General features: G+C 48.1%; 1 protein-coding gene across 7 annotated transcripts in view; it reads left to right on the forward strand.

Annotated features, from left to right (window-relative positions):
- The first annotated feature begins 7,903 nt into the window (after nt 1-7,903).
- PLEKHG3 (pleckstrin homology and RhoGEF domain containing G3) overlaps nt 7,904-25,884 on the forward strand; it is a 61,895-nt gene continuing 43,914 nt past the window's right edge. For 2 of the 7 annotated variants that reach the window (XM_070513784.1, XM_070513785.1), the window contains exons 1-4: nt 7,904-8,005; nt 11,657-11,810; nt 22,127-22,207; nt 22,397-22,543. In XM_070513784.1, the coding sequence (XP_070369885.1) occupies nt 11,679-11,810; nt 22,127-22,207; nt 22,397-22,543 (360 nt within the window). In that variant the 5' untranslated portion in view covers nt 7,904-8,005; nt 11,657-11,678. Of the gene's footprint in view, nt 8,006-11,656; nt 11,811-15,854; nt 15,981-22,126; nt 22,208-22,396; nt 22,544-25,884 lie in introns of those variants that run through there. The other 5 variants (XM_070513786.1, XM_070513787.1, XM_070513791.1 and 2 more) reach the window with 4 other exon arrangements.

The following is a 25,884-nucleotide window of genomic DNA, read 5'->3' on the forward strand; positions in this document are numbered from 1 at the left end:
AACGATTCCCTGTAGCCTCTCATCAGGGGCTTGGGGTCCAACAGAGACAGAAAGAGACTTGGGAATCTCGGAGCAGGAAGGAGTTCACCCTCTCGTGTAACAGACAGGGAAACTGAGTCTGGGAGATTGAGTAAGGCACACCCTGTCTGCAAGCATAACCTAGGTCTCCTGGCTCCCACATCATCAGAAATGGGCCACTTTCTAAAGTAGGAAGCCAAGGCCCTGAGAGGTGATGTAACTGACCATGGACAGGGACCTAAACTTGACTCCCTGGGGGTCCGCCTCATGCTGAGGCAGCAGCAGGCCATGGATGGGAGGTGTTCTTCAAACCCTTGTAGGATGAATGAATCATAGGCATCCATGTTTTCCAAGCTTGCCTGAGCATAAGAATCATCTGGGGGCACGTGTTAAAATGAGAGCTCCAGTCTGACTATGGATGCTGCCCTTGCTATTCTGTTCTCACTCCTGGTCCAGAAAATCCCCAACTTGTTATCACCAACTTTTCATGAACTGAAAGGTGTTCTTTTTAGATCTATTTCTTGCGGGCCTGGACCTGCCTGGATTTTGCCCGGATTTTGAGCACACTTTTTCACTGGTGGCCTTCCTGCCTTTATTTCAGTGGTGCAGGCTGCATCCTCTAGGGGGCAGAAACGAGCCACTTGTTCCTTCTTTGGAGCTGAGCCTTCAGACTTCCCCAGAACTTTAATGAGAAAATAAATAGCCAAAGGTGGTTGGAAAGGAAGTAGATCTTACATATGCTTTTCTCCTTAGATTGAGATATGATCTAGAATCCTCTAAGAGACAGAATATGGGTAGGAAACTTGAATTCAAACAGACCCAAGTTTATGGATCTAATCTACAGCATGGTGACTATAGTTCACAACACCATATTGTATACTTGAAATTTCCTGAGAGAGTCTATCTTAAATGTTCTCACCACACACACACAGACATGCACACACACACATGCACAAGGTAACTATGTGAGGTGACGGATGCATTAACTTATTGTGGTTATCATTTCACAAAATATATGTATATTAAATCATCATGTTGTTCATCTTAAAATTCCACAATGCTATTTGTCAATTATATCTCAATGTCAGTTATATATCAATAAAGCTAGAAAAAAAATAAAACAAGAAAACAGACCCAAGTTTACATCCAGAGTCAGTCATCTACTGTCTTTATGACCCCAGCAGCCTACTTATTTATTTTCTTATTTTTATAGTTTTTACTTTGTTGGTGAGGAAGATTGGCCCTGAACCAACATCTGTTGCCAATCTTCCTCTTTTTGCTTGAGGAAGATTGTTGCTGAGCTAACATCTGTGCCAGTCTTCCTCTATTTTGTATGTGGGACACTGACACAGCATGGCTTGACGAGCATGTGTAGGTCTGCACCAGGGATCTGAACCCACAAACCCCAGGCCACCAGAGTGGATCTTGTGAACTCAACCACTATGCCACCAGGCTGGCCCCCCAGCAGGCTATTTAAATTCATTAAGCCTCAGCTTCTTGTTCTGTAAAATGGGAATAATAATACTAGGTAGACAAGATCAATGTGATCCTTATATTGCAATTGTGGGAAAAAAAATGTTTACTGTTATTCTTAACAGTATAACCTCAGCTATTACTGCTGCTCTCTAAACAGCACGACTGTTAAGTCTGGAGGGAAGGTAGACTCCACTTTCTTCAATAGTTGGCTAGAGCTCTTGAAAGAGGCATCCAGCCCATTCTTTTCCAGGCTCTGGCCTAGGATGACATTTCACATCCTGGAAACCAATAATATGAAGCACAGAGGCCCACTGGACAGAAGGAAATGTGTCGGCTTCCTTAATAAAACCAAATCTGCGTCCTCCAGCGTCGGCCGGCTGCAGGGGGGTCTCCGCATGAGCAGGGTGGCTGGATCTCTTGGCTCTGTCACCCGAGACTCACCCTCCCCTGGAGACCTCCCCCTAACCTCACCGGTGCCGCCATGGGTAAGGACAGCTGCACCCCGTCCCTACCCCCGTGAGAATTTCGTCTTCACCGCCAACGTTGGAGGACCTGGGTTTGATTTTATGGAGGGTGTCAGTGAGTGTCTTTACCCTGAGACTTGAGGATTCTCTTCTTTTTGGCTTCACCTGGAATAGCTTGAGATGTCAAGATCCTTAGTTCTTAACTGGAAATAATGATAATAACCACCACAGCAGCTACCACTTTTTGAGCCCTTCTTATGTGCCAAGTGCGTGTGGGTTCTCATTCCATCTCTGCTACTATCCAGTGGGGTAGTTCCTATGACCACCCTCATTTGACAGGTGGAGAAACTGAGGCACTGAGAGGTTAGGTAACTTGCTCAAAGCCTCATGGGTAGTCAGTGAAGGAGTTTAGGAGCAGAACTGGGCAATCTGACTCCAGAACTGAATTCCAGATCACTTGGCTAGGAGAATAAACAGGGACGCTTCCTTCCCACCCGTCCTTTCCCTTGGAGCATTGATAACGCCTAAGGTCTTTGATAACACCCATTTCATCAAAAAGTCTGACTACAGCCTGGGCTTCTTCTGGCCAGTCCCTGAGTCAGGTCAAGGTGTCAGCGACATCAGGGAAGAGTTGACACATAGGGAGAGAGCCAGCACCCCACAGCCACGCTCCCTTCCAGCACTTACTCTCTTTCCTACATGCTGCAGCCCTCCTCTCCCCAGCAAGTTCCCTCCCTGCTTGAGCCACCAGAGACAGTTGAAGGGTGTGGAGCTCCTCTGAGGCGCAGTCAGCTTGCAAATCTCTGGCACAGGCAGGAAGAGAAAGGTCCTCCCTTGTCAGACAAATTGGGCCCTGCCCTAAGCGCAAATGCTGTTCCTTCTTGTCTTACCTTTTCACCTCCCTATTTCTTCACCTGTGAAGGCAACCCTCTAGAGGGCATGTAAAGACACCGTCCCTGCCCTGGAGACTCAGAATCTGTCGCCGTGGCTGTGAGGTGAGAAGGAAATTGCAGTGTTGAGGTCCCTTGCTTCTTCCTTACTGAGAGAAAGACCCCACCTGTCAACAAACCCAGAACCAATCAACCAAATGATGCTGGGAGGTTGCTGGGCAGCAGGGCTGCCTTTGTGGCAAGTAAGATGGTAAGTTATCTGGGCACAGAAGCCAAGATGACCAAGGACAGAGGAGGAGAAGGAGAGGAGAAAGCTTGAGGAGAAGAAGGCGCTTGAAGCTCAAAGAGAGTGAGGCCAGCGTGCCCAGAGGGCCAGGAGGTGGGGAGGGATTCGAAGAGAGGGATCTGTATCCCAAGAGGTAAAAGAAACACATTCAAAAGAAAAGGGAACTTTCCAGAGAACCAACAGGATTAGAATGTTAAATATCCAGACCTGCTGACCCTGGGGTGTGGGGGAAGCCTGCACGGGGGCCGTTGTGACACAAAGGTTGTGGGGGGGCGGGGGGCGAGGGGTGAGGAGACTGCGAGACTGCTGCCTGTCCAGATTTGTCCATATAAAGCAATTTGCAGAGGAGGCGGAGTGGAGAAGAGGAGAAAGCTGAGGTAGTTAAGGAGATATGTTTGAAAGTTTAGCACAAAAGGCAACACAGTCTATGATTTCATTTATACAACATTCTGGAAAACACAAAATCATTGAGACAGAAAACAGATCAGTGGTTGCCAGAGGCCAGGGGTTGGGGGAAGTGACTGACTGCAAAGGGGTGCGAGGGAACTTTTTTGGGGTGACAGAACCGTTCTGTATCTTCATTGAGGTGATGATCGCACAACTTGTCAAAACTCATTGAAACGTACACTTTAAAAGGGTGAACCTGACTGGAAAACAAGCTGAAGGAGGTGTCGAGAATTACATACTACAGCTCAGCTGCAGAGAAAAAGAGAAAAATTTAGTCTCTTTATTTTTTAGAACCAAGCTCCTTCTTCACTTCTCATTCCCATTAATATTAGGTGGGAGAATTTAAACTTGCCAATTAAAGGAAAACCAGTCTGTTCCACTGTAAAATAGTTTTATTAAAGTAGATCAGCCTCTTTGGGATGAATGATCAGTCCAATCCCTGCCTGGACTGTTAACTGCTCTCAGGGTGTCCTCCCTCCCCCCTCCCCCCTCCCCCATCCTGTGTATAACTCTGGGGCAATGGGGGAAGATGGGTGGTCTGGGTGCTGAACCCTGTGCTGTCCTCTGGTCCTCAGTGGCCTCTGCAGAGCTGTCCTTCACCCACCTGGCCTGCTGGCATCCATGGCTGAGGTCCTGGCTGGTGTGGCCTGATGGCTCACCTGGCTCATTGGTCGTGTCTCAGCTGTGCTGGTTCAGGTACAAACTTGCACCTGTTCCATGTCTCCACATGTTTCCCATTTCCCAAGGCAGGTCCACAGGCTCTCAACTCTCAAGGCCCTTCTGCATTCCCTAGTGGCTCTAGAAACTTCTGGGTTTCTCCTGGGCCACATTCAAGCCAAAGGGAATTGGGGTGCGGCAGGGTGGGGTGGAGGGACATCTAAAGTCCCTCCCCCGTACTGAACATATCATGCAGTTGTCTTTACTTTGCTGCAGCTGCCCCAGGTGGACAAGGGACACACTGTGACGGGGACTGCTCCAGGGCTCCAATCAAGGAGTGGGACACAATCCTTTTTGTTTCTGGCGAGCTCTCAACCTCTGCGGAGGTTTTCTACTACTCTCCACACTGGGGTCAGGTTTAACATGGTGGGAGAGCACTGGCTTCTGGCCTCCTACCCACTCCCTCTCTCCCTCCAACACCAGAAGGGTTTGTACTTCCTCTTTCTGTTTTTCACAGGCTTCTTTAGTCATATCTTCCTTCTTCCCTGCCCTGTGGATTTTGTTCTAGATGGTATCCACCTTTCTCCTTCCATAGGACAATAAGTCCCATGGTTCAGTAAGAGAATGTAGCTCACTGATAGTGAAAATGTCTTGGAAAGTGTTTCCAAAACAGTATCTCCATTACTGTAGGATTTTAGGAATGAGGTAGTCATTTCCAAGGGAGTATTTTTGCTGGCATGTTAAGGGACTGGCTTTAAAATGATACAAGTTTTCTGGGGCTGGCCCCATGGCCAAATGGTTAAATTCGGCATGTTCCGTTTCGGCAGGCCAGGTTTGGTTCCTGGGTCCGGACCTACACCACCTGTTGGTGGCCATGCCATGGCAGCAACCCACATACAAAATAGAGGAAGACTAGTGCAGATGTTAGCTCAGGGCCACTCTTTCTCAAGCAAAAAGAGGAAGATTGGCAATGGGTGTTAGCTCAGGGTGAATCTTCTTCAGGAAAAAAAAAGATACAAGTTTTCTAAAAATGGTGGGCGTCTCATCCACTTGCATACACAACACACACTTCATCATCTTTCCCCAAGTCATCTCATTATCTTTTCTCCCAAGCTGGTCCTCCTGTGTTTCTAGTCTACCCAGGCACCCAAGCAGGAAATTGAGACGCCTCCTAGACTAGTGCTTTATGTCCAGCCTGCCCTTAGTCTTTCCTTAGACTGGAAGAATTCTTTTCTCTGTCCTCTCTCTCATCTCCACTGCTGCAGCCCTAGTTTAGGCCCTTGTATGTCTCACCTGGGTTGTTGGAATGGTTTTATGACTCATCTTTCTACCCCTAGACTTGTTACTGACTTTCCTCTACCTATCCTTGCCACTGGCATGATCTTTCCAAACACAAAACAGACTGTGTCATTCCTCTCCTAAAAACTCTTCTATAGGGTCCCCATGCCTCCATGACATGGCCCCTGCCCATCTCTCAAGATTCATCTCCTCAAACAAGCTCCAGCCACATCACAGGACTGGCTGTGCTGGGCTGGACCCCACCTCTGTGCCTTTGCACATGCTGTTCCCTCTGGCTAGAATGTCCCTCCTCACTTTCTTATCATGCAGCATTTAGCTCAGAGATTTTCTTCTCTTTGAAGCCTTTCTTGTTGCTCCAAGCAGGAACTCTATGCTTTGAGTTATCATGATACCAGCTTGCCTCTATTAAGACACTTGCCACACAGAATTGCATTGCAGTGCTAGGCTCCTTGGGGCCAGTGATGGGCTGTAGTAATCTCCGTTTCCCCACCATGTAGCACAGTGTCCAGCCCAAGCCAGTTGAATGAGTGAATAATGATGAGCATCAGCCCTGGAGTGGGAAGAGAGCTTGAAGGTCACTGGGTTCAATGTTTGCATTTTCCAGATAAGTCTCAGAGAAGTTAAGTCACTGAGTTGACCGCACACAGCTAATTGATTTTATAACTAGACCTGGTCCTTTGACTGTGGCACAGAGCTCTTTCTACTACTCTCAAGGCCTCTAAACCTTGAGGGGAGGGGCTTAGAGGTGGGGCCAGGCTGTGGGTAGGGGTCAGTGAGAAGACACCAGAGGCAAAAATAGCTCAGGGCCTGGTATAACTTATTCTCAAGCAGGAAAATAGGTCCACCCCACAAAGGGTTTTTGTAAAACCCTCTCACCTGTGCAGATGGAGTGATGTACACAATGTCAGCATGAGCAGCTGGCACCTGAAGTCACAATAGCAATACTGTGGAAGAAGTTTCAATAGCAAGCTCGCTTGTCCACTGCTGGGAGTTTGAGGCCCAGAGAGTTGATCTAGGCTAATTACACTACCATCATTGCAGGGATGTCATTGCTTTATTTCTTTAAGAACAAAATTTATATTTTATGATTTTCAAAAAGTAACCACACTGGCTAAGCCCTCACTTTGTTCCCTCCTGGAGACTCAGTGTGGGGTGATAGGAAGAGCATGGGATTTGTGGTCACAGGCACAGGTTCAATCTTGGGTCTGCGGCTTACTTACAGCACGACGTAGGGCAAGTCACTTAACGGTTCCGTGCCTCAGCTTTCACATCTGTAAAAATAGAGGTCACGCTAGTATACCCCGCCGTTGTCATGGGGATGAGAATAAGGCAGTAGAGAAGCAGCCAGCAGAGTGGGTAAAGCCTGGCCCTGGTGCCAGAATGCCTGGGTTCAAATTCTAGCTCCACCCCTTGTAAGGTGTGTGACTTCAGACACGCTACTTATCCCCTCTGTGACTCAGTTTTCTCTCTTCACAGGGCTGCTAGTGTCTGGGTGGCACTCGGACAGTGCCCAGCTAGTAAAAACACTGAGCATGGTGCCAGGCACTCAATACATGGGAGTTCCTTTCTCTTCCTCCTCCCAGAGGGAGCCCAGTCTGTGCATCCATCTGGTCATGCTCAGGACCTTGGCTCATGCCCTTCAGCCCACCCTGTAACAGCTCACGACAAATCTGGAGAAACCCTCCCTTTTCTCTGTTGAGCCAGTGACAAGTAAACTCTCCTGGTCACTGGAGTCACCACCTGTTGACCCACTGCTGACCCCATATAAGGGGCCTGCTCTCCCGCACCCCCATGTCTGCACATCAGGGATAATAAAAGCAAGCCCAGTCCTGGGCCATGGCCCCTGCTCCCAGTCCAGGGCAGTGTGGTCTCCTGTCTGTGTTGACTCAAGGTGCTTTGTTCAGTTCTGTGGCCTGGGCCCTGGCTCCCGAAACTTCCCTGAGGCCTGTTTGGACCTGTTGTTTCTTGGGTTTATTAGTCTCAGCTCACTTGCTAGACTCTCAACTCTGCATGCCAACCCAGTCACCTTCCCCATTCGGACACAGCCCCAGGCTCTGAGAGGAGCGCTCAGCCCCAGCCCCCAGTCACAGCCCTGGAGCAGGTGGAGGGAGGCCGGTGGGCCAGGGGCCAGACCCTGACCTGAGAAGAGGAGGAGCCTGAATCCTGCTGCTGCCGAGAAGTTGAAAACAAAGCCAGAAGAGGTCCATCTTCTGACCTTGAAAGTACTCCTTCCTAAGGACCCAGAAGGCCAGGTTTGAGGTCGGAGTCATCAGAGTCCTTGGAGTTCTGCACGGGAATGTGGCAGCGCAGGGAGAGCTGGTCTGGCACTCACACCTCCCCCCGCCCTGTCTTCCCACCTCAGCTCTGACCTGCACCTTGAGAGGCCTCAGGAGCATGCCAGTGGGCTCTTCAGCTCACACGTTCCAGTTCCAACCACAGCCTCCCCTTGGCCGCCCTTATGGCTAAAGGTATGCACACTGGTGGCGGGATCTGTCCTTGGGAGGCCGGACCCAGGGAAGACACCCTCACAGGCCAAGTGGGCTGGGGGCCTTTTGACCAGGGAATCCCGGAGCATGGTCAAGAGCAGTGCTGTACAACAGAATATTCCGTGAGATTGGAAATGCTCCACATGCGCGCTGTCCAATATGGTAGTCACTAGCAACACGTGGCAATGAGCACTTGAAATGTGGCTAGTGCACATGAGGAACTGAATTTTTAATTTAAAAAATTTTAATTAAGTATCACGTAAATTTAAATTGTCACATGTGGCTAGTGGCTATCATATTAGGTAGCATAGGTTTAGAAAGTGGGGGTGGTGAGGGACTCTGAATGGACATGTCCTGTGGACTTCATCCCATGGGGAAGGGACCGACTGGAGGAGGATCAGAGTGGGGCTCCCAGGTCTCAGAAAGATACTGGAGAGGGAAATGAGATTTGTTCCCAAAGTGAAACTACCATATAAGGCCACATATTCCCAGCCAGCTGAGCTCTCCAGATCTCCAAGGAGAGAGAGGCAGATGGCCGTGGGCCGGAGGAGGGGGTGTGACTTCAGGGTGCCCCCAGACAAGTCTTCCTGAGATTTTTACGGGGACCTGTTTCACATAAGGGGCCTGCCTTGGTAGTTCGGCCTGCAAGGACTGTGGGTCTTGGCAGAAAGAGAAGGCTCTGTTATTTTTTCTGCCGAGGCCATGTGAACAGGGCAGACCGTGTGCATAGTTTCCATGGCATAATCTGACTATAAAGCCCTGTGTGTCTGTGGGGGAGGGACGAGGAGGGGCCCTCAGTCAGAACTGGGCACTGGCCCAGGAGGCACATTCTCTCCCGATTCCTGCAGGGTCCTGAGCCGTGAGGCAGAGAGGGCCGTGCCTGGCTGGCTGGAGCTTCTGGAAGCTCATTTGGTCACTGACTGTGGTGAGGGTATCGGCTCTTCCAGACGTGAGGTAGAGGAAAGATAATCTCCCAAGAACTGGGCCGGGTCGGGGCTCAGGCAGAACACGAGATGTGGACTCACGAGGAGGCAAAGCAAGCGGAGGCAGGCGAAGGAGGCCCCCTGTCTGCACCTGGCCGCCAGCCCCACCTGCAAACAGAAGCTCCCCGCAGGCTGCCTGGGGCCCAGCCCCAGGAGGAAATGGAACAGGATCATTTGCCTAGAGCAATTCCAAGAAGGTTCCCTGAACACATTTCGCTGCTGGAGAAAAGATGTCTCTAAGAGAGAGAGGCCACTCTGCAGGCCCCTGAAAACTAGGGCTTTTCAGACAGAAGTCAGGGGTGCAGAGCACAGGCTGACGTTAATTAAGCAGTTAGAGGTACCAGGCTCCGTGCTAAGCGTTTGGCATTTCTGATCTCATTTGGGACAATATAAGATTAACAATCATTATGATAACTGATAGTTCTTGAGTGCCCACCAAGGGACCAGACATCAGCTCATTTAATCCTCACAAACCCCCTGTCTATGGGGTGAGGGAAACTGTGGACCATCTGTAATTTTGCCCCAAGTCACTCAGCCAGGAAATGTCGCAGTTGGGATTTGAACCCAGACACTCCGACCCCGCACCCCCTGCTCTTAAACACTGAGGGTCCTGACAGACGTTCTGGATGGAACGTTGGTTTTGTGAGGCTCCTCCCAGGGCCTTCGAAAGGATCCCTCAGCTCTGAAAGATCAGTTTGTCCAAAAGCTCCGGCTTCCCCTCTCTATCCCTGCTCTTTGGGTCTCGAAGCCCGGAGTCTCAAAGGCTCCCTGTCCTGGGAGAGTGGCTGTCCCTTCGCCTCCTCCGGGTTTGTTGTGACGTGCAGGGTGGCAGCCCCGGCCACGGAGGTTGCCCAAGACAATCCTGCCTTTCTGAGGGGCGCACGGTGCCTCCAGTCTCACGGCACAGCCGGCACTCACAGTGGCCTCTGTGTCTGCCAGGGCAGAAAGGCACATTATTGCTGTCAGTCGGGTGACTCGGGCTCGGCTGGGGTGATGTTTGCAGTCTGCACATCCCCCACTCGGCGCCTCCCCAGGCCAGCAGGCTGACCAGAGCTCGGCGGGGACTGGGCGTGGGCGCTCAGGCCTGGGGGTCCCTTCCTCTGGAGGCTCCTGCCATGCCTCCCACGTCAGACTTGCCCCCTCACCCTCCGCCGCCTCCTGTGGGTCCTTCCCCAGACCCAGCGCTCACACTCCTGAGCCTTGAGTGCTCTGATTTAAATTATTCCGGGAAGCACACAGCACTGAGCCTGGCACAACAGGCCCTCCCCAAAGTGACTTTCTCTTCTGGTTTCTTTCTCTGGCTTCTCACATTTGACTCTTTGCAGATTGGGGACAATTTTGTCATCAGGAATTTTGACCGAGACCCTGAAAACAAATGTGTTCTTAGTAGCACTAACAGCCACGGTTTACCGAATCCTCAGCATGTGCCGGGCACCGACCGGGCCAAGCCCGTCTCCTCACGACGGCCTTGGGAGGGCTGTGCTCGTTCTAGTCCCACGTGAAGTGTAAGAACCGGAGGCTGGGAGCACTTGAGGGGCTTGCCTGAGGTGGCAGAGCCAATGAGTGGTACAGCTGAGAGTCAAACTCACTCCTGAGTTCAAGTTCACGTGTTTGACCCCTGTGTTATAGCATCTGTGTTAGTTTCCCAGGGCTGCCGTCATAAAGTACCACAAACTCGGTGGCCTAGAACAGGCACTTATTGTCTCACGGTTCTGGAGGCTGGAAGTCTGAGATCAAGGCATCGATAGGGTTGGTTCCTTCCGAGTGCTGTGAGGCAGAATCTGTTCCATGCCTCTCTCCCAGCTTCTGATGGTTTGCTGGCAATCTTTGGTGCTACTTGGCTTGTAGCTGCATCACCCCGATGTCTGCCTTCATCCTCATGTGGTGTCCTTCCTGTGTGCCTGTCTCTGTGTCCATATTTCCCCTTACTGTTAAGACACCAGCTGTGTTAGATTTGGGCCTGCCCTAATGACCTCATTTTAATTTGATCATCCACAAAGACCTCATTTCCAAATAAAGGCACATTCACAGGTACTGGGGATTAGGATTTCAATATCTTTTGGGGAGGACACAATTCAACCTGTAACAGCGCCCTTCCTGGCACAGGAGCCTAGTGACCCAGGCTTTCTCAGGAGCATTAAGAGGAGGTGATGCTTCCCTCAGCTCCAAGGGCAAGGTGAGCCTCCTTCCAGGACCCCTTTCACTTGCTTACACAGTGTACACACACACACACACACACACACACACACACAGATGGCAATTGTCAGGACGGAGGCTGGATTGCCACATCAACATCTAGACCCCACGGAGATAGTGGCACAGCTGGCCAAGGCGAGGCATGGAGGGTGCCAGGTGCCCCAGCGGGATGGATAGGAAACAGCCAGCCGTGCAGGCACTCAGCCCCCAGAGCAGGCAGTGTGTATGAGGCCACACCAGATCTGTTCTTAAAATAACCGACATTTTGAACCCTCATACACTTCTGGTGGGAATGCAAACTGGTGCATCCACTATGGAAAACAGTGTGGAGATTTCTCAAAACAATTAAAAACAGAAATATCATACGATTCCGCTATCCCACTGCTGGGTATTTATCCAAAGAATTTGACATCAACAATCCAAAGAGACTTATGCACCCCTGTGTTCACTGCAGCATTATTCACAATAGCCAAGACATGGAAGCAACCCAAGTGCCCTTCATGGATGGAGAGATAAAGAAGATGTGGTATATATATACAATGGAATACTACTCAGCCATAAAAAAGACAAAACTGTCTCATTTACAACCACATGGATGGACCCTGAAGGTATGATGTTAAGCCTCATAAAATAAGCTAGACAGAGAAAGACAAATACTGCATGATTTCACTCATATGTGGAAGATAAACAAACACATGGACAAAGAGAATAGATTAGTGGTTACCAGAGGGGAAGGGGGTGGAGGGTGTGCAAAAGGGGTATAGGGGCACATATGTATGGTGATGGCTAAAATCTAGACTATTGGTGGTGAGCACGGTGCAGTCTATACAGAAACTAGTAAATAATAATGTACAGCTGAAACTATAAAGTGTAATAAACCATTATGATCTCAATAAAATAATTGGAAAAAAAACAAAAAACATCCCCCACTTCCTCTCCTATCCCTCTACCCTCCCAGATTCATCTCCCCCTTCCCTTAGCCTCGAGCTTTCCCTCTCCTCCAAGTCGGGCAGAGGCAGGGGGCCTGTCTCTGCAGCACTAGCATTTGGCGCAAGAGTGATTATTTACGGAGCATCGAGGGCAGAGGGAGGCAGCTTGCCAGTTGTGACATGAACTCTTCCATCCGTACCTCCAGCTACACCCAAATTTTCCCTCCTAGTTAGTTACCACTCCTGCTGGGTCTCAATTAACCAGCCCCCACTCATCTGGTGTAGGTGGGACCAGGGGAGACCTCAGCTGGGGGTAAGAATGTTGCTCCCTGGGCCCCTGGCATGAGGGGTTCTGGCCGTGAGGTCTCTTGGACCCCAGGCACGGTGGTGCTCTTCCAGCCCACTGAGCCTTCTCTCCCAGCTCCTCCCCTCAGCTCCACCCCAGGTCTGCCCCAGCCTCCACCCACTTCCTCCTCCCACTTCCAGTGGAGGCTCCTGGTTAACTTTCTGTCTCCTTGGCCTCTCGCCAGACTCCATGGTTGGTTTCCTCCATGTCAGACCTCCCAGGCCTTAGTGCACACACTCATACATGCTTTACACAGTTACACACATGCTCATACACACTTGCACATGCTCACACATGTTCACAGTTGCATATCCACGCATGCTCACACACACATTCACACACAACTACACACACTTACATAGCCACACACCCACACATGCTCACACACACTTTCACATACAACTACACACATTTACATAGCCACACAGGCTCACACACGTTCACACAGTCACACGCAATCACACACTCACATATGCTCACTTGCTCTCACACAGGCTTGCACGCTCATACATGTGCATACATTCACATATGCCCACACACTCACACACACCTGTGCATACTCTCTCACGCACATGTTCATACACATTCACACTTACAAATAAATGGCAAGCAATAGGATATATTGGAGTATGTGAGGAAGCCATTTGGTGCACACCTAATTAGGCCTGACTTTGTTTTTCCAAAAGGGCCTGATGTGGCAGTTGAGCACGCATTGTATATCTGCTTTAAGTATTTTCTATGTCCCAAAGACAAGAACAAATGGCGTTAGGATAAGGACGCAACTTCCCCCACACTGGCATTTCCTTAAGGATAAGCATTTCTCCCGAGTCTGGGAACTGACTGCTGTGCTCACCTGTGACCATCCCGCTGGAGACAACAGACCTGCTTCCTGCTGTGTCCACCAAGACAGCAGACCTGCTACCTGCTGTGTGAATAGCTGGGCTGACAGAGCAGTCTTGTGACTGCTGTAAAAAGGGCATTTCAATCACGTGTGAAACATGCTCTTTGAGGGTATACAACCACTCTGTACACCCCACTTCTTTGGTGCCCTTCTTTCCTTGGGGAAGGAAGGCCCTGGGCAATATGATCCTCACATCTGGCTCAGAATAAACTCACCCCAAATTTTCATGTATAGATTGATTATGGAGTATTTTCATTGACAACACACACACTCACATACACACAGCCTCACACACGCTCCCAGGACCTCCCTGCTTGGGGCTTGTCTGTGCCTGAGCAGGGGCTTCCTTGAGTTGGCTCCTTAGTGGCTGTTTATAAATGAGTCTCCTGGGATAAAGCACCCATGGGTCTTGCTGGTAGAAAGAAAACTCAGGTAGAAAGAGGGGTTCATCCCTCAGATCAAACATAGAAGCCTGCAGACTTAAGTCCCAGCTCCACCATTTTGTGGATGTGTGAGCTGAGACACTTGCCTTATTTCTCCAAGTCTCAATTTTCTTGTTTGGAAAATGGGGTAATGTTACCCATTTCACAGAGTTGTGCCAAAACCAAAAAATGAATTTGAAAGATATAGCTTGGCATAAAAGAGGCATTTGTTATTATTTATTTCAAAATTCTATTGTAGTTACATTTTAAAATAAGTAACCATCACGTGGTTCAAAAGGCAGAAAAGGGCACGTAGTAAAGTCTCCCCCAAGCTGCTCCCAAACAACATACTTCCGGCCCACAGCCACGACCACTGGTCTGCACCTTAGTTTCCTCGCTTAACAGCATATCTTGGAGAATGTTCCATATCAGAACATAAAGGGCTTCCTCACTATTTTATGGCTGCATTGAATTCCATTATATGGAAGTACCATCGTTTATTTAACCCATTCTCAGTGGATGGGACATTTAGATTGTTTCCAATCTTTTGCTATTTCAAACAAAGCCGCAGTGAAAAATCTTGTACAGACATCATTTCACCCACAGGTGTGAGTATATACATTAATACTGTAAATATTGTAAAATGGACACCAAAAGCCACTTTTTCTGGCCCATGGGTCCCTCCTCCTCTTTCACCGGCACTCAGTCTTACAACCAAGAAGTGTGATGGGCAATACTGCACACACCGAAGGACACTGGGTTTTCCCAGTGCCATAAACCAACCCCAAAGACCCTTGATTTGGCTGAAGAGACAACCCTTTCCTTTTGACTCTTAGTATTTCAGTTGGATTCATTCCATGTGTAACAAGCTAACACTACGAGGATGTGGGAGGACAGTAAGGAATAAGTTATAGATCTGCTGAGAAGGGTATTTGCAAGCCAAAGAGCCAAGAGCGCCTGCATTTGCCTATTGCTTCATTTAGTCAGCAGATCTTCACCGGACACACGCAACCCGTCACACACTGTGCTGGGGATGAGATAAGGCAGGGCAGGCTCTGCTGTCACGGAGCCTGTAGTCATATGGTGGAGACAAACACAAGGCAAATAATTCACAGATGATATGAGACATGATGGAAAAGCAGGGAGTGGAAAGAACATTCCTCAGCTTAGGTCAACCCCAGAATTCAGAGACAGGCGGGGGCCCGCCTTGACTCTTCTTTTCTGAAGCCCCTTCAGGTTTTCCCTAGAGCCTCCCCAGAGTCTCAGCCTTCTTCCCTGGTTATCCTTCTAACTGTCACACCATTTCCCTCAGGGGTCTGAGTAGGCAGGGGCTGTGGGCTAGGTTGGGTGGGTGGATGTTGTCCCCGAGGCTGGAAGCACATGACACCTCAGGCCTCTCCAATGCTGCCCAGGAGCAGCCTCACTGGCCTTGGAGAACGGCTTTGGTCACTGGTGAGAGTGGGAGCTAGAAAGTGAAGAAACCTTGGCTGTCACCCACTCCCCTTCCCAGGAGGGCTGGCCAGGGCTCTGTGGCTGCTTGGGGCCTCTGCTTATCAGGGCCAAAGCCGGCTCACCCGTCCTGACACACAGGAAACCAGTGATCTGATAAAACTGGGTTCCTCCTAGGTGTCAGCCACTTAATGTGGTGGCCCTCCCAGGACTATTTGCATGTTAGATGATACCACATTGAGGGCTTTGCTCAATGCAAAGGAGTGAATTGCTAATTATAGAGGCCAACCAGGCCTGCTGGTGGGAAGATTTTATTTGGGAGGATCATAGGGCACCTTCTCGTATTGACAACAGTTTACCTCAGTTAGGATGATGTTCTCCATAATCTCTGCCCTGATTTTATTGTTGTTTTAACTGTGAGGAATCTGTAGAAATGAAATGTTTTCTTAAACATGAAAGCCCCTCATATTCACCAAACACACCTTCTGAAAGGGCATCTCTGTTGTGATCATGAAGCACCACGGAGCAGGAAATGCAGTGTTGCCACACTGAGGGAACCACACCCACAAAGTCACATTATGTAAGCATGGTGGGTTGGTTTTCAACTTCTAGAATCAATCTATTGTGAAAGGGAGAGATTAAATTAAATGTTATCCACCAGAATGACATAAATGGAGAAGTAAAACTGACAGAAGTTGGAGGTAGAAGGGGACATTTTGGTGGAAAGACAGGTAAGGGTCCTAATTAACTCACTTTCCTGGGGAAGGAGGCTATTGAAAATGGTTCTAACCAGATCAAGCAAGTTTTAAGGACATTGTTTAAAGTGACAAAGATAACCAATAGAATAACTGAAAAGTGTAATGACTAAAAATGAGAGGATTGGGGAGGCAGTAGGGGCTTGGGTTAGCGAGCTGAATCCTCTTGTTTCTTAGGAAGGAGTCAGAGATGTCCGAAGTTGGTAAATAAACACGTAGCAGTGAATTACTTAGTGTTGCAGTGATGACCATCTAAAAGCAGAAAGGGGTAGAGCTGGTTCTCTGGAAAGGAGGACCAGAGTCAGGCAGGGCACTGTTGCTTTTCTCTGTAATCCCTGTTGTATCACATTTAAATTATGGACAGGTTATATTTTCACAAAACTTACAAGAAATTCTTTCTCGGTTTTCCACATTCTCCATAATGGGCATATAGGATAGTGATAATATATGATAAAAGGAGACATAAAAAGCTTAATTTATGTATTAAAAATTTTTAAATTGTGGTAAAAACATATGACAAAATTTACCATCCTAACCATTTTTCAGTTTCCAGTTCAGTAAGGTTGACTGCATTCACAGTGTTGTGCAACAGATCTCTACAAATTTTCATCTTGTGAAACTGAAAGTCTGTGATTATTGAACAACTTCCCATTTTCCCCTCCCCCAGCCCCTGGCAACCACTATTCTACTTTCCGTTTCTGTAAATTTGACTGCTTTAGATACCTCATAGAAGTGGAATCATATAATATTTGGCTTATTTCACTTAGCACAATATCCTCAAGTTTCATCCACGTTGTAGTATGTGACAAGATTTCCTTCCTTTTTAAGGCTGAATAATATTCCACTGTATATCTATGTCACATTTTCTTTACCCATTCATCTGTGGATAGACACTTGAGTCGCTTCTACCTCTTGACTACTGCAAATAACGCTGTAGTGAATATGGGTGTGCAAGCTTAATTTGTTTTTAAAAAAGGAGACCCCAAATAGATGCAGAAACTATGGTCAGAGAAGGCCCAGAACTTAAGTCCCTTCTGGACCAGAGCAAGCCCAAGGCATGACCTCTTGGGCTCCTCCCTTCAATCTCCTGACAGCTGGAGAGTTTGTCAAGGCCCAACCTCTTGGGATGGTCTGGAAGCTGGAGGAAGCATGATACGGAGTCATGGAATAGTGTGGAAGGTGCACTGAAAGAAGCCAAGTTGGCATCAGCCCGGCACATGGTCCTCTTTGCCATCCATCTTCCTCCACCGTATTTCCCACTGTCAGTGTTCTCCTAGCTCTGCCCATATCTACCCAGTGCCCCTGGTCTGGCATCTGGTGCCAGGGAACAGCTGTGATCTGAGTGCAAAGGCATTTGACTAACTATCTTATTTTCTCACAAGCTCGCTTTTTTCCTTTAGGCTTGGGCCTGTGCCTCGGTGTTAATTTGCAGGGCTGGTTTAGGTCTCTCCTGGGTTATCAGGACCTGTTCACCTAGTCCCTGTCTGTCCTGATAGAGCAGATCTCTTTCTAGGCTGGAGGCTGTGGGTGGAGCCGTGTGACTCCTACGGGCTAGCTTGGATGGTTTCCCATTGTGTTAGGTGACAGATTGTTCTTGGACAGGAAATTATTTAAGTTCAGCTTTTCCTCTGATGATCTGGGAGGCACTCAGTCAACACATGTAGAACTGAAATCCCGCAGAGACCTGGCCATTAACAGATGTGTGAGCTGGGTCCTCAGGCACAGCGTGAGATACTTTCCACAGTGGGAGAAGAGTGTGGGATGTGGGGTCTCCAAAACCATGGGGGGCAGGGGAGGGTGTTCCCTATGGGGCTATCGGGAGGCATGAAGTTATTTCCTTCCTCACTGGACTGTGGCTTTGGGGCCACCTGGTAGCCTCAGATGACCTTTTGTGAGGTCTTTTTCAGAGGTGGTGGCTCTCAGAGAGAGATGCTAGGTGACAGTTGCCAGAGTTCAGGCAGCTGATGTCGGTATCTGGGAAGGAGGTTGACACCAGGGTCTTCCCCATTTCCCATTCTACACCATCTGCCTTTTCTGACGTAGATGGTTGATTGGGAAGTTCCGTTCCAATTTATCCTGCCTTTTCCCTTCCAAGCCTTGCAGGTGGGTAGAGGAAGGATGTCCTCTAAGGCTTAGTGTCTAATACATAGCCATTAACCACATGTGGCTATTGAAATTTCTATTAGGTAGAATTAAAAATTCAGTTCGTCAGTTGCACTGGCCACATTGCAAGTGCTCGATAGCCACATGTGCATTGGCTATCGTAAGGGACATTGCAGATACCGAACACTTTCATCATCACAGGAAGGTCTGTGGGACAGCACTGCTCTGAGCCTCCTCTCTTTTCTCCTCTATGCTTCGGATCTGGAGTGATTGGAAGTTGCTGCTCCTTTAGGCGGGGGCCCCCAGAATGTGCTGCCTATTGAGAATTCAAGCAGGGCCAAAAGGCCTTCAGTCCTCATCAATACTGAGTCCAGGGCAGCCTCAGGCTCTGAAATCTTGCTCTTCCTGACGGCGACACCTATAGCTCTGAAGCTGCCACTTAAGTGGGTTCTGGCCTGCAACAGGAATTCTGTTCTGTTCACTAGCAAATCTATTTCATGAATTTTCCAGGGTGTGAGGATACACTGGCCTAACCCAGTCTTCTGGTCTAGGTCCCTTTCCTAAAACGCCACATCTCCTTGGGTGTTTATCTAGTTGCTAACCCTGCTTTAGTGTCCTGTGTTAGATACCTGTTGTCCTTATGCAAGCTCTCTCAGCAATTAAACATTTATTGTCCTGTGAAAAGAGTCTGGCCATTAGGGCTGGGAGGAGGTGGGGACATGTATTTATCTGGGAAGTCTGTAATACGGGATGAAGTTTTCCAGAATAATGAAGCACAGCCTTGCCTTCTTCCCTAGATCAGTCCAAGGCTGCCCTTTTAGTCTTTTGGGTCCACCGCACAGCACCAGGTATTCCCCACACGACAGCCAACTTTGGGGCTGCATCAGAGAAACCTACTTTGTCAGGGATCCCGACAAGGGGCCAAGAAGAGAGCTGGGAGGGAAACGTCCTCTCTTTCCACTGGGGTTGGTAAGCTCAGAGAACACAAATCTAGGGTTGTCAGCTGCTGGCTTCCTTGCCTCACAAGGAGAGCAGGGAGGTAATGTGGATCTCAGTGAAGCAGGAAAAGGAGAGAGAACAGAGCCCTGCAGTCTTATTAGAGGCTGCTATGCCTTAGTACTGTGAAAGCTAATGGACCTCCAGACCCAGACCTTCCAGTTATGAGACAATTAAAGCCTTTTCTGCTTTAGTTTGTATTCAGTCTTTGTCACTTGCAACCAAAGAATCCTAACTACTACAGAGTCATTAGGTCTGAATAGTTGGGAGGAAGAAGACTCTGCTTGAAGACCAACTTCAGGTCCTTGCCAAGATACCTGCATGGAATGACCGGACTGAAATAACAAATGATCCAGAGGTGGTCACACACAGACCAGTCATGATGTAGCTTTGCCTTCCCAGCACCGTCTTCTGCTCTTGACATTTCCTCTCCCCTTCAGCTCCCCCAAATCCTCCCTACCTCTCAAGGCCGTGTTAGAATCCACCTGCTCCAAGAAGCCGTCTCTGAGCATCCAGCCTCTATCCTCTGGCTGCTAGTACCAATTATAATTACCACAGAATTGTGAACTATCTTATAGCGATGTCTGCTTTCACTGTCTAGAATGGGTCTTTAAAGATTTTGTTGTTACGTGTTTAGAGTTTGTCACCTTCTTCCACCTGGTTAAGGTCAGAGATGGGGTCTGATGCTTTTGTGTCCCTGACAGGAGCCAGCATAATGCCTGGCACATATCAGATCCTCAGTGAATGTTTGTGGATTAGAAACTTGTGGAGGGGCCAGCCCCGTGGCCGAGTGGTTAAGTTCTCACGCTCTGATTCGGCAACCAGGGTTTTACAGGTTCGGATCCTGGGTGCAGACATGGCACCGCTCATCAGGCCACGCTGAGGTGGCGTCCCACATAGCACAACCAGAGGGACTTACAACTAGAATATACAACCTTGTACTGGGGGGCTTTGGGGAGAAGAAGACTGGCAACAGATGTTAGCTCAGGTGCCAATCTTTAACAAAAAAAAAAAGAAAGAAACTTGGGGAAACAAGTGTGAGAGCAACAGGAGTCCAGTCTGTATCCATGTAAGTGTCCAGGGTGAGTGGGTTACATCCTCCAGGAAAGCTGTCTGGTCTCTCACCAGAGGACTCTTTCACATCAGGGAGTGAGGATGAAGGAGGCAGAGGAGCAGAGGAGGAGAATGGAGAAGAGGTGAGAATGGAGATCCTTGCTTGATGGCTGAGACCTTCCAGGGAAGCTTCCTAGGTCACTGGTGTAGTGGAGAAGGGAAGTGATTCTGTGCCTCAGACATCTCTGAAACCCTGGGGAGGAGTGCAGACCTGGAGGGTGGGCATGTGGCACAGAAAGGCACAGGTCTGAAACCGCTCCTCTGTGGAAACGCCTTCAGAGCTGGCTCAGGAGACACGTAGGAGAAACTAGTGTCCTCACTCCACTGCTCATTCTGCATCCATTTTAATGCAGCTGGAAATTACATTTTCCACCAGACAATGGGTCCAAATTACATTTGGCTATTTCCCAAACATTCTACCCCAACCTTTAAAGACCAGGATTTGCCAATATTGAAGTCAACATATAATTTAAAGGCTTTTTGAGTGATGAGAAGATCTTTGACATAAGCACATACCCTGATTCTTTGAAAGCTGACACTATTTGAATAATGTGCATTCTGAGTCATTCATAAAAAGGGAATCACTTTCCTCCCTCCAGGTGTGCTAATCACATTGGACAGCACAGAAAATACCGCACAGTTAGGCCCTCATCTGTTCTCTCATTGTTTTCTGGCTCTTCTCTTTTTCATTTGCTTATGCACTTGCCTCCTGGGGCAATGCCATGTCTTATACTAAGAGTACGTCTCCCAGCAACCAGGACACTCAATGAGTGACGATTGGATGGACGGATAGATGGATGAATAAACACTCGGTAAATACCTACCCAAACAACAGCAAGAAAATTTGTACTAGTCAGGGTTCTCTCTCTCTCTCCATATATAAATATAATAAATATATTTATTTATTTATTTAATATAAGCATATAAATATAATTAATATAAAATACATAAATATGTTAATATAAATATGTAAATATACATATATATGAAGAGATTTGTCATAAGGAATTGGCTCATTTGATTATGGAGGCTGAGAAGTCCCATGATCTGCTATCTGCAAGGTGGAGACCCAAGAAAGTCAGTGATATAGTTTGAAGGCCCGAGAGCCAGAGAGCCAACGTAGATTCCAGTCCGGGTGTGAAGGCCTGAGAACCAGGAATGCTGAGGGCAGGAGGAGATCAATGTCCTGGCTCACAGTCAGGCAGAGAGCAAATTCAACCTTCCTCCACCTTTTTATTCTATGCAGGCCCTCAATGGATTGAATGATGCCCACCCACACTGGAGAGGGCAGTCCACTTTACTCAGTCTGCCATTCAAATGCTAATCTCTTCTGGAAACATCCTCACATACACACCCAGAAATAATGTTTTGCCACCTATCTGGGCATCTCTTAGCCCAGTCAAGTTGACACACAAAATTAACCACCACAAACCCTCACATTTACCAAGCATTTACTATATCCCAGGCATGTGCTAAGTACATTACTGATATAATCTCATTCTTAGAGACAGTATAATCTCATTCTTAGAGATATACATGTGTGAGAATTACATAGAGGAAAAAATTCTCTTATTAGGTGACTTCTAGGGTCTCTTCCTGTTACAAGATTCTTTGACGTGATATGACATTAGGGAAACTAGGATATTGAGGTGGGGCTTGAGAACCTAACACCTAGAAGCAGAAATAAAAACAACATTATTGGTCACCTCCTTCTGTGGACTGAGAACTGTGCTAAGTGCCTTACAAATATTTTCTCACTAATTCCTGAATAACACCCTATGAGATAGGTACTACTAGACACTCCATTTTCAGATGAGGAAATGAAGGCACAGAGAGGTTAAGTAGCTTGCCTAAGAAACAGAGCTGGCATTCAGCTCTGTTGACTCCAAGTCTGTGCTTTTAACCACCAGGCTTCCAGAGGGACTGCAAAGCCCTTTACCATGGTCTGGATGCTGGAGAAGGTGCCTTTCCACGGGGCCATAGGGGTGCAGGTGAGCTGGAGAGGGAGGGAGAGGGAGAGCATTGTCATAGGAACAGGGAGATTTACTGCGAGGACGGGTGGCATGCAGGCCAGCTGGGGCTGAGGAGTGTTCTGGAAACAATTCCAGAGGGGTCTCTAACTCCCATTCCCTTCAGCAGCACTTGGTAAACCTCGGCTTCGCTCCCTCTGTCTCTTCCAGGGGCAGGCAGGACAGGATGTTCTCCGAGTTCCAGCAGCAGGACCATCCCTCAGAACGCGCAGCAGAGCCATGATTAGGGCTGAAGCCTGGTTGTGGGGCAAAGGCCTTGCCTCACCTTTCACCACCGTCTCGCTTGAGATGTCGCAAGTATTTAGAGACTTGCCTTTTCCCCCCCTCTCATCAGCTTTATAACCCTGAACACATTCTTATTTTTCTTCCCATCACTCAATTTATCAGCCCCTGGAACAAGTCTGTCACTCACCCGTGAGCCTAGAAGGCTCTCTGGTGAATTGTAAGGCAGTTCACACTGGCTTGATTGGGCAGAACAGGGTGGTGGTGGTTCTTATCTTGGGTTTAATTTGCTTAAGTTGTTCCCACCTCCTCTGCTCAGGTCTAGCGGCTCTTTGGGAGCTCTGGTCGGGTATTTCGGTAGCAGGATAAGAGTGGTTAAGAGCATAAGTTTAGGCTGCGGAGGGGGCCTGGGTACATGGCCCAGGTCTGCCATTAAGGGCCACATGACCCGGGACATGTGGCTTGACCTCTCTGAGCCTCAAAGTTCTCATCTGTAAAATGGGAAAGAACATTACCTGCCTCAAAGGATTGCTGGGAGGATGGAACGAGAATGCTTATGGAGCACTTAGCACTGCTCGAGGCACAAGGTTATCCCCATAATCTTCCCAGCAGGACAAGGACAACCACAGGTCCGGGATAAGGGTATTGGGATCAGAGAATCAGGGGTTATGAAGCCAGGCTTTTCGCCCTAGACAAGGGTGGAAGTGAAGAGGAAAGAGCTTGTTCTAGTTGAAAGATCCAGTCAGGGTTCCTTAAGGTGGTAAAAGCCAAGATTTTTAGGATTGAAAGAGACCCTGGAAATCCTCTGACTGAAAAGAAGGTAGCTCTGTAGCAGGAGAGTGAGAAAGAAGACGGGCCCGAGTGACCTCCACAAAGCACCACTTATGAAGGATTTGAGGTTTTGACGGGAGTGCCTGGTGGCTAAAAATAGGACAGGACTGTGTGGGCTCCGTGAGCCTGGTTGCTCCTCAGGTGGAGAAAAAAGTTACCCCATCCACCAGAGGGTCAGTTCCTCCTTTCCCCTGGAGGAGATGCTGGAGACTTAGGAAACTGGATGGACCAGGTCCTCGTTGCCGTAATCTAGTTATAACCAACCCATGTTTCCCGTATGGTCTGGCACAGAAACCAAAGGAAGGGTATGCAGAGCTGGGCCCCGCTGGTTCCTTGGCATGGCTGCTCTGCCCTCTGGGAAAGATGGAGAAACCAGGGCTGGGAACCCATAGGCCCCTAAGAAGAAAACATCAACAACCAAAATTACAGTTGGGAAGAACTGCCTCCATCTGCAAGTAACTGGGCAATTACCTCCTAATTAAGCTCTCATTAATCTGTTTTCTGAGGGTGATAGTACAGTACTTGGTAGGTGCACCCCACCCTGCTTGTCACTAAGGTGTTGAAGATTAAGCATTTCACATCAATCAAGGTGGAACTCTTCTATCTGATTAAATATAATAGTCTGATTTATTCCAACATGATGAGGTCTTAAAAGCCATGCCCTTTTATCTTTGGAGCACTGGGAGGGGTTGCAGGATTTTCATTTTGAGTCCTGTGTTACAGGGGAGGAAGAGGAAGCACCAGGAGGGGAAAAGACACAAGGCAGAATTCAGACCAGTGTTTTTCAAAGTGTGGACTATGGATCTCTCTTGCATCTGAATCACGTGCCTATTAAAAATGCAGATTCCTGGGCCAGCCCTGATGGCCTAGCAGTTAAAAGTTTGGTGCACTCCACCTCAGCAGCCCAGGTTCAGTTCCTGGTCACGGAACCATACCACTCATCTGTCAGTAGCCATGCTGTGGTGGTGGCTCACATTGAAGAATTAGGACTTACAACTAGAATACACAACTACGTACTGGGGCTTTGGGGAGGAAAAAAAAAGGGAGGAAGATTGGCAACAGACCTTAGCTCAGGATGGAACTTTCCCAGCAAAAAAATAAAAACAAATAAAAATGCAAATTCCTGGAGTCTGCTTCAGTCTTGAGTCTGAAACTTCCCACGTGATTCTTACAAACACCCAGGTCTGAAAATCTCAGGGAGAAGCAGAAAGTCTTCAGGGATTTTAAAGACACTGATAAAGGAAGTACACAGACAACTCAAAACACCATTTCAGCCAATCATTTCTAAACCCATCCCAGAAAATCTTTCACTTTAGCATTTAGCCTAGGTAAAGCTTGACCATTCCCCTGGTTACACTTCATCCATCTACAGGTGGTGATGCAAATAGAAAAACATCTGGCCCTTTTGGGCCAGAAGGTCAGAGAAGGAGGAGCATGTTTGTGTATAAACCAACCTCTAGATCACCAAAGGCTGATGTCTTGGTTCTAACTCCCTGGGCTCAGGTGTTGCAAATGCTGACTTAGGGCCCCCTTATCTACTGATAACAAAGGTGAACAGAAGTGATCTCCAGAAATGGTTCACACACAGCTCCCAGGTTCTTGAAAAACCACAAGTGATTGGCAAATGTTTCTACTGTAGACACTAATTCAAACAAACAGCTCATTTCCTTCAAGAGCTGTGGCTGCGAGCCTGGACCGAGCAAGGAGGGGGGAAGTCTTCCTCTCCCTTCCCCCACACCTTCTTCCTTTTTCTGACATGGAGTCCGGACTGGGGGAAAGAAGCTACTGATAAAGAAGGTGGATCCCCCTTCCCCTGCCCAGGCCACTGTCCTCTCAGAGTTAGTTACAGACCTTCCATTTTACTCATTTCAGGAAGCCTGGGGGCCACAAGGCTCTGAATCACTGTCTTGTAAGGCGTTGTATTACATTGAGCTTCATTCAGCATGCTCCAGGGAAATGCAGAGTTGGGTCTTGCCCACCAAAGATTCTAACAGGATTCTGAAAGATTCTGATTAGAGGCAGCCTGCGTAACTCCAGAACAGGTGAAAGTGGCTCACACTTTTTTTTACATAACAGATTATTGAGATATATTTCACATACCACATAATTCACCCATTTAAAGTATACAAGTCAATGGTTTTTTTAGTATTTCAATACTTTTAGTATTTGTACCACGCCTAAAAGAAACCCTGAACCTGTTAGCAATCACTCCCCATTTCCTCCAAACCCCTTCGTCCCCCAGCTCTAAGGCAACCACTAATCTACTCTCTGTTTATATAGATTTGCCTATTCTGGACAGTTCATACAAATGGAATTATACATATGCGGTCCTTCGTGACTGGCTTCTTTCACTTAACACAATCTTTTCAAAGTTCATCTATGTTGTAACGTGAATCAGTACTTCATTCCCTTTTTATGACTGAACAATATTCCATGGTATGAATATACATTTTGTCTATCCATTCATCAGCTGATGGACATTTGGATTGTTTATACCTTTTGGCTATTATGAATAATGCTGCTGTGAACATTCAGCTACAAGGTTTTGTGTGGACAGACATTTTCATTCCTCTTGGGTATATATC

The sequence above is a fragment of the Equus asinus genome, chromosome 7 (assembly GCF_041296235.1).
Source record: "Equus asinus isolate D_3611 breed Donkey chromosome 7, EquAss-T2T_v2, whole genome shotgun sequence".
In the NCBI taxonomy this organism is placed as follows: domain Eukaryota; kingdom Metazoa; phylum Chordata; class Mammalia; order Perissodactyla; family Equidae; genus Equus; species Equus asinus.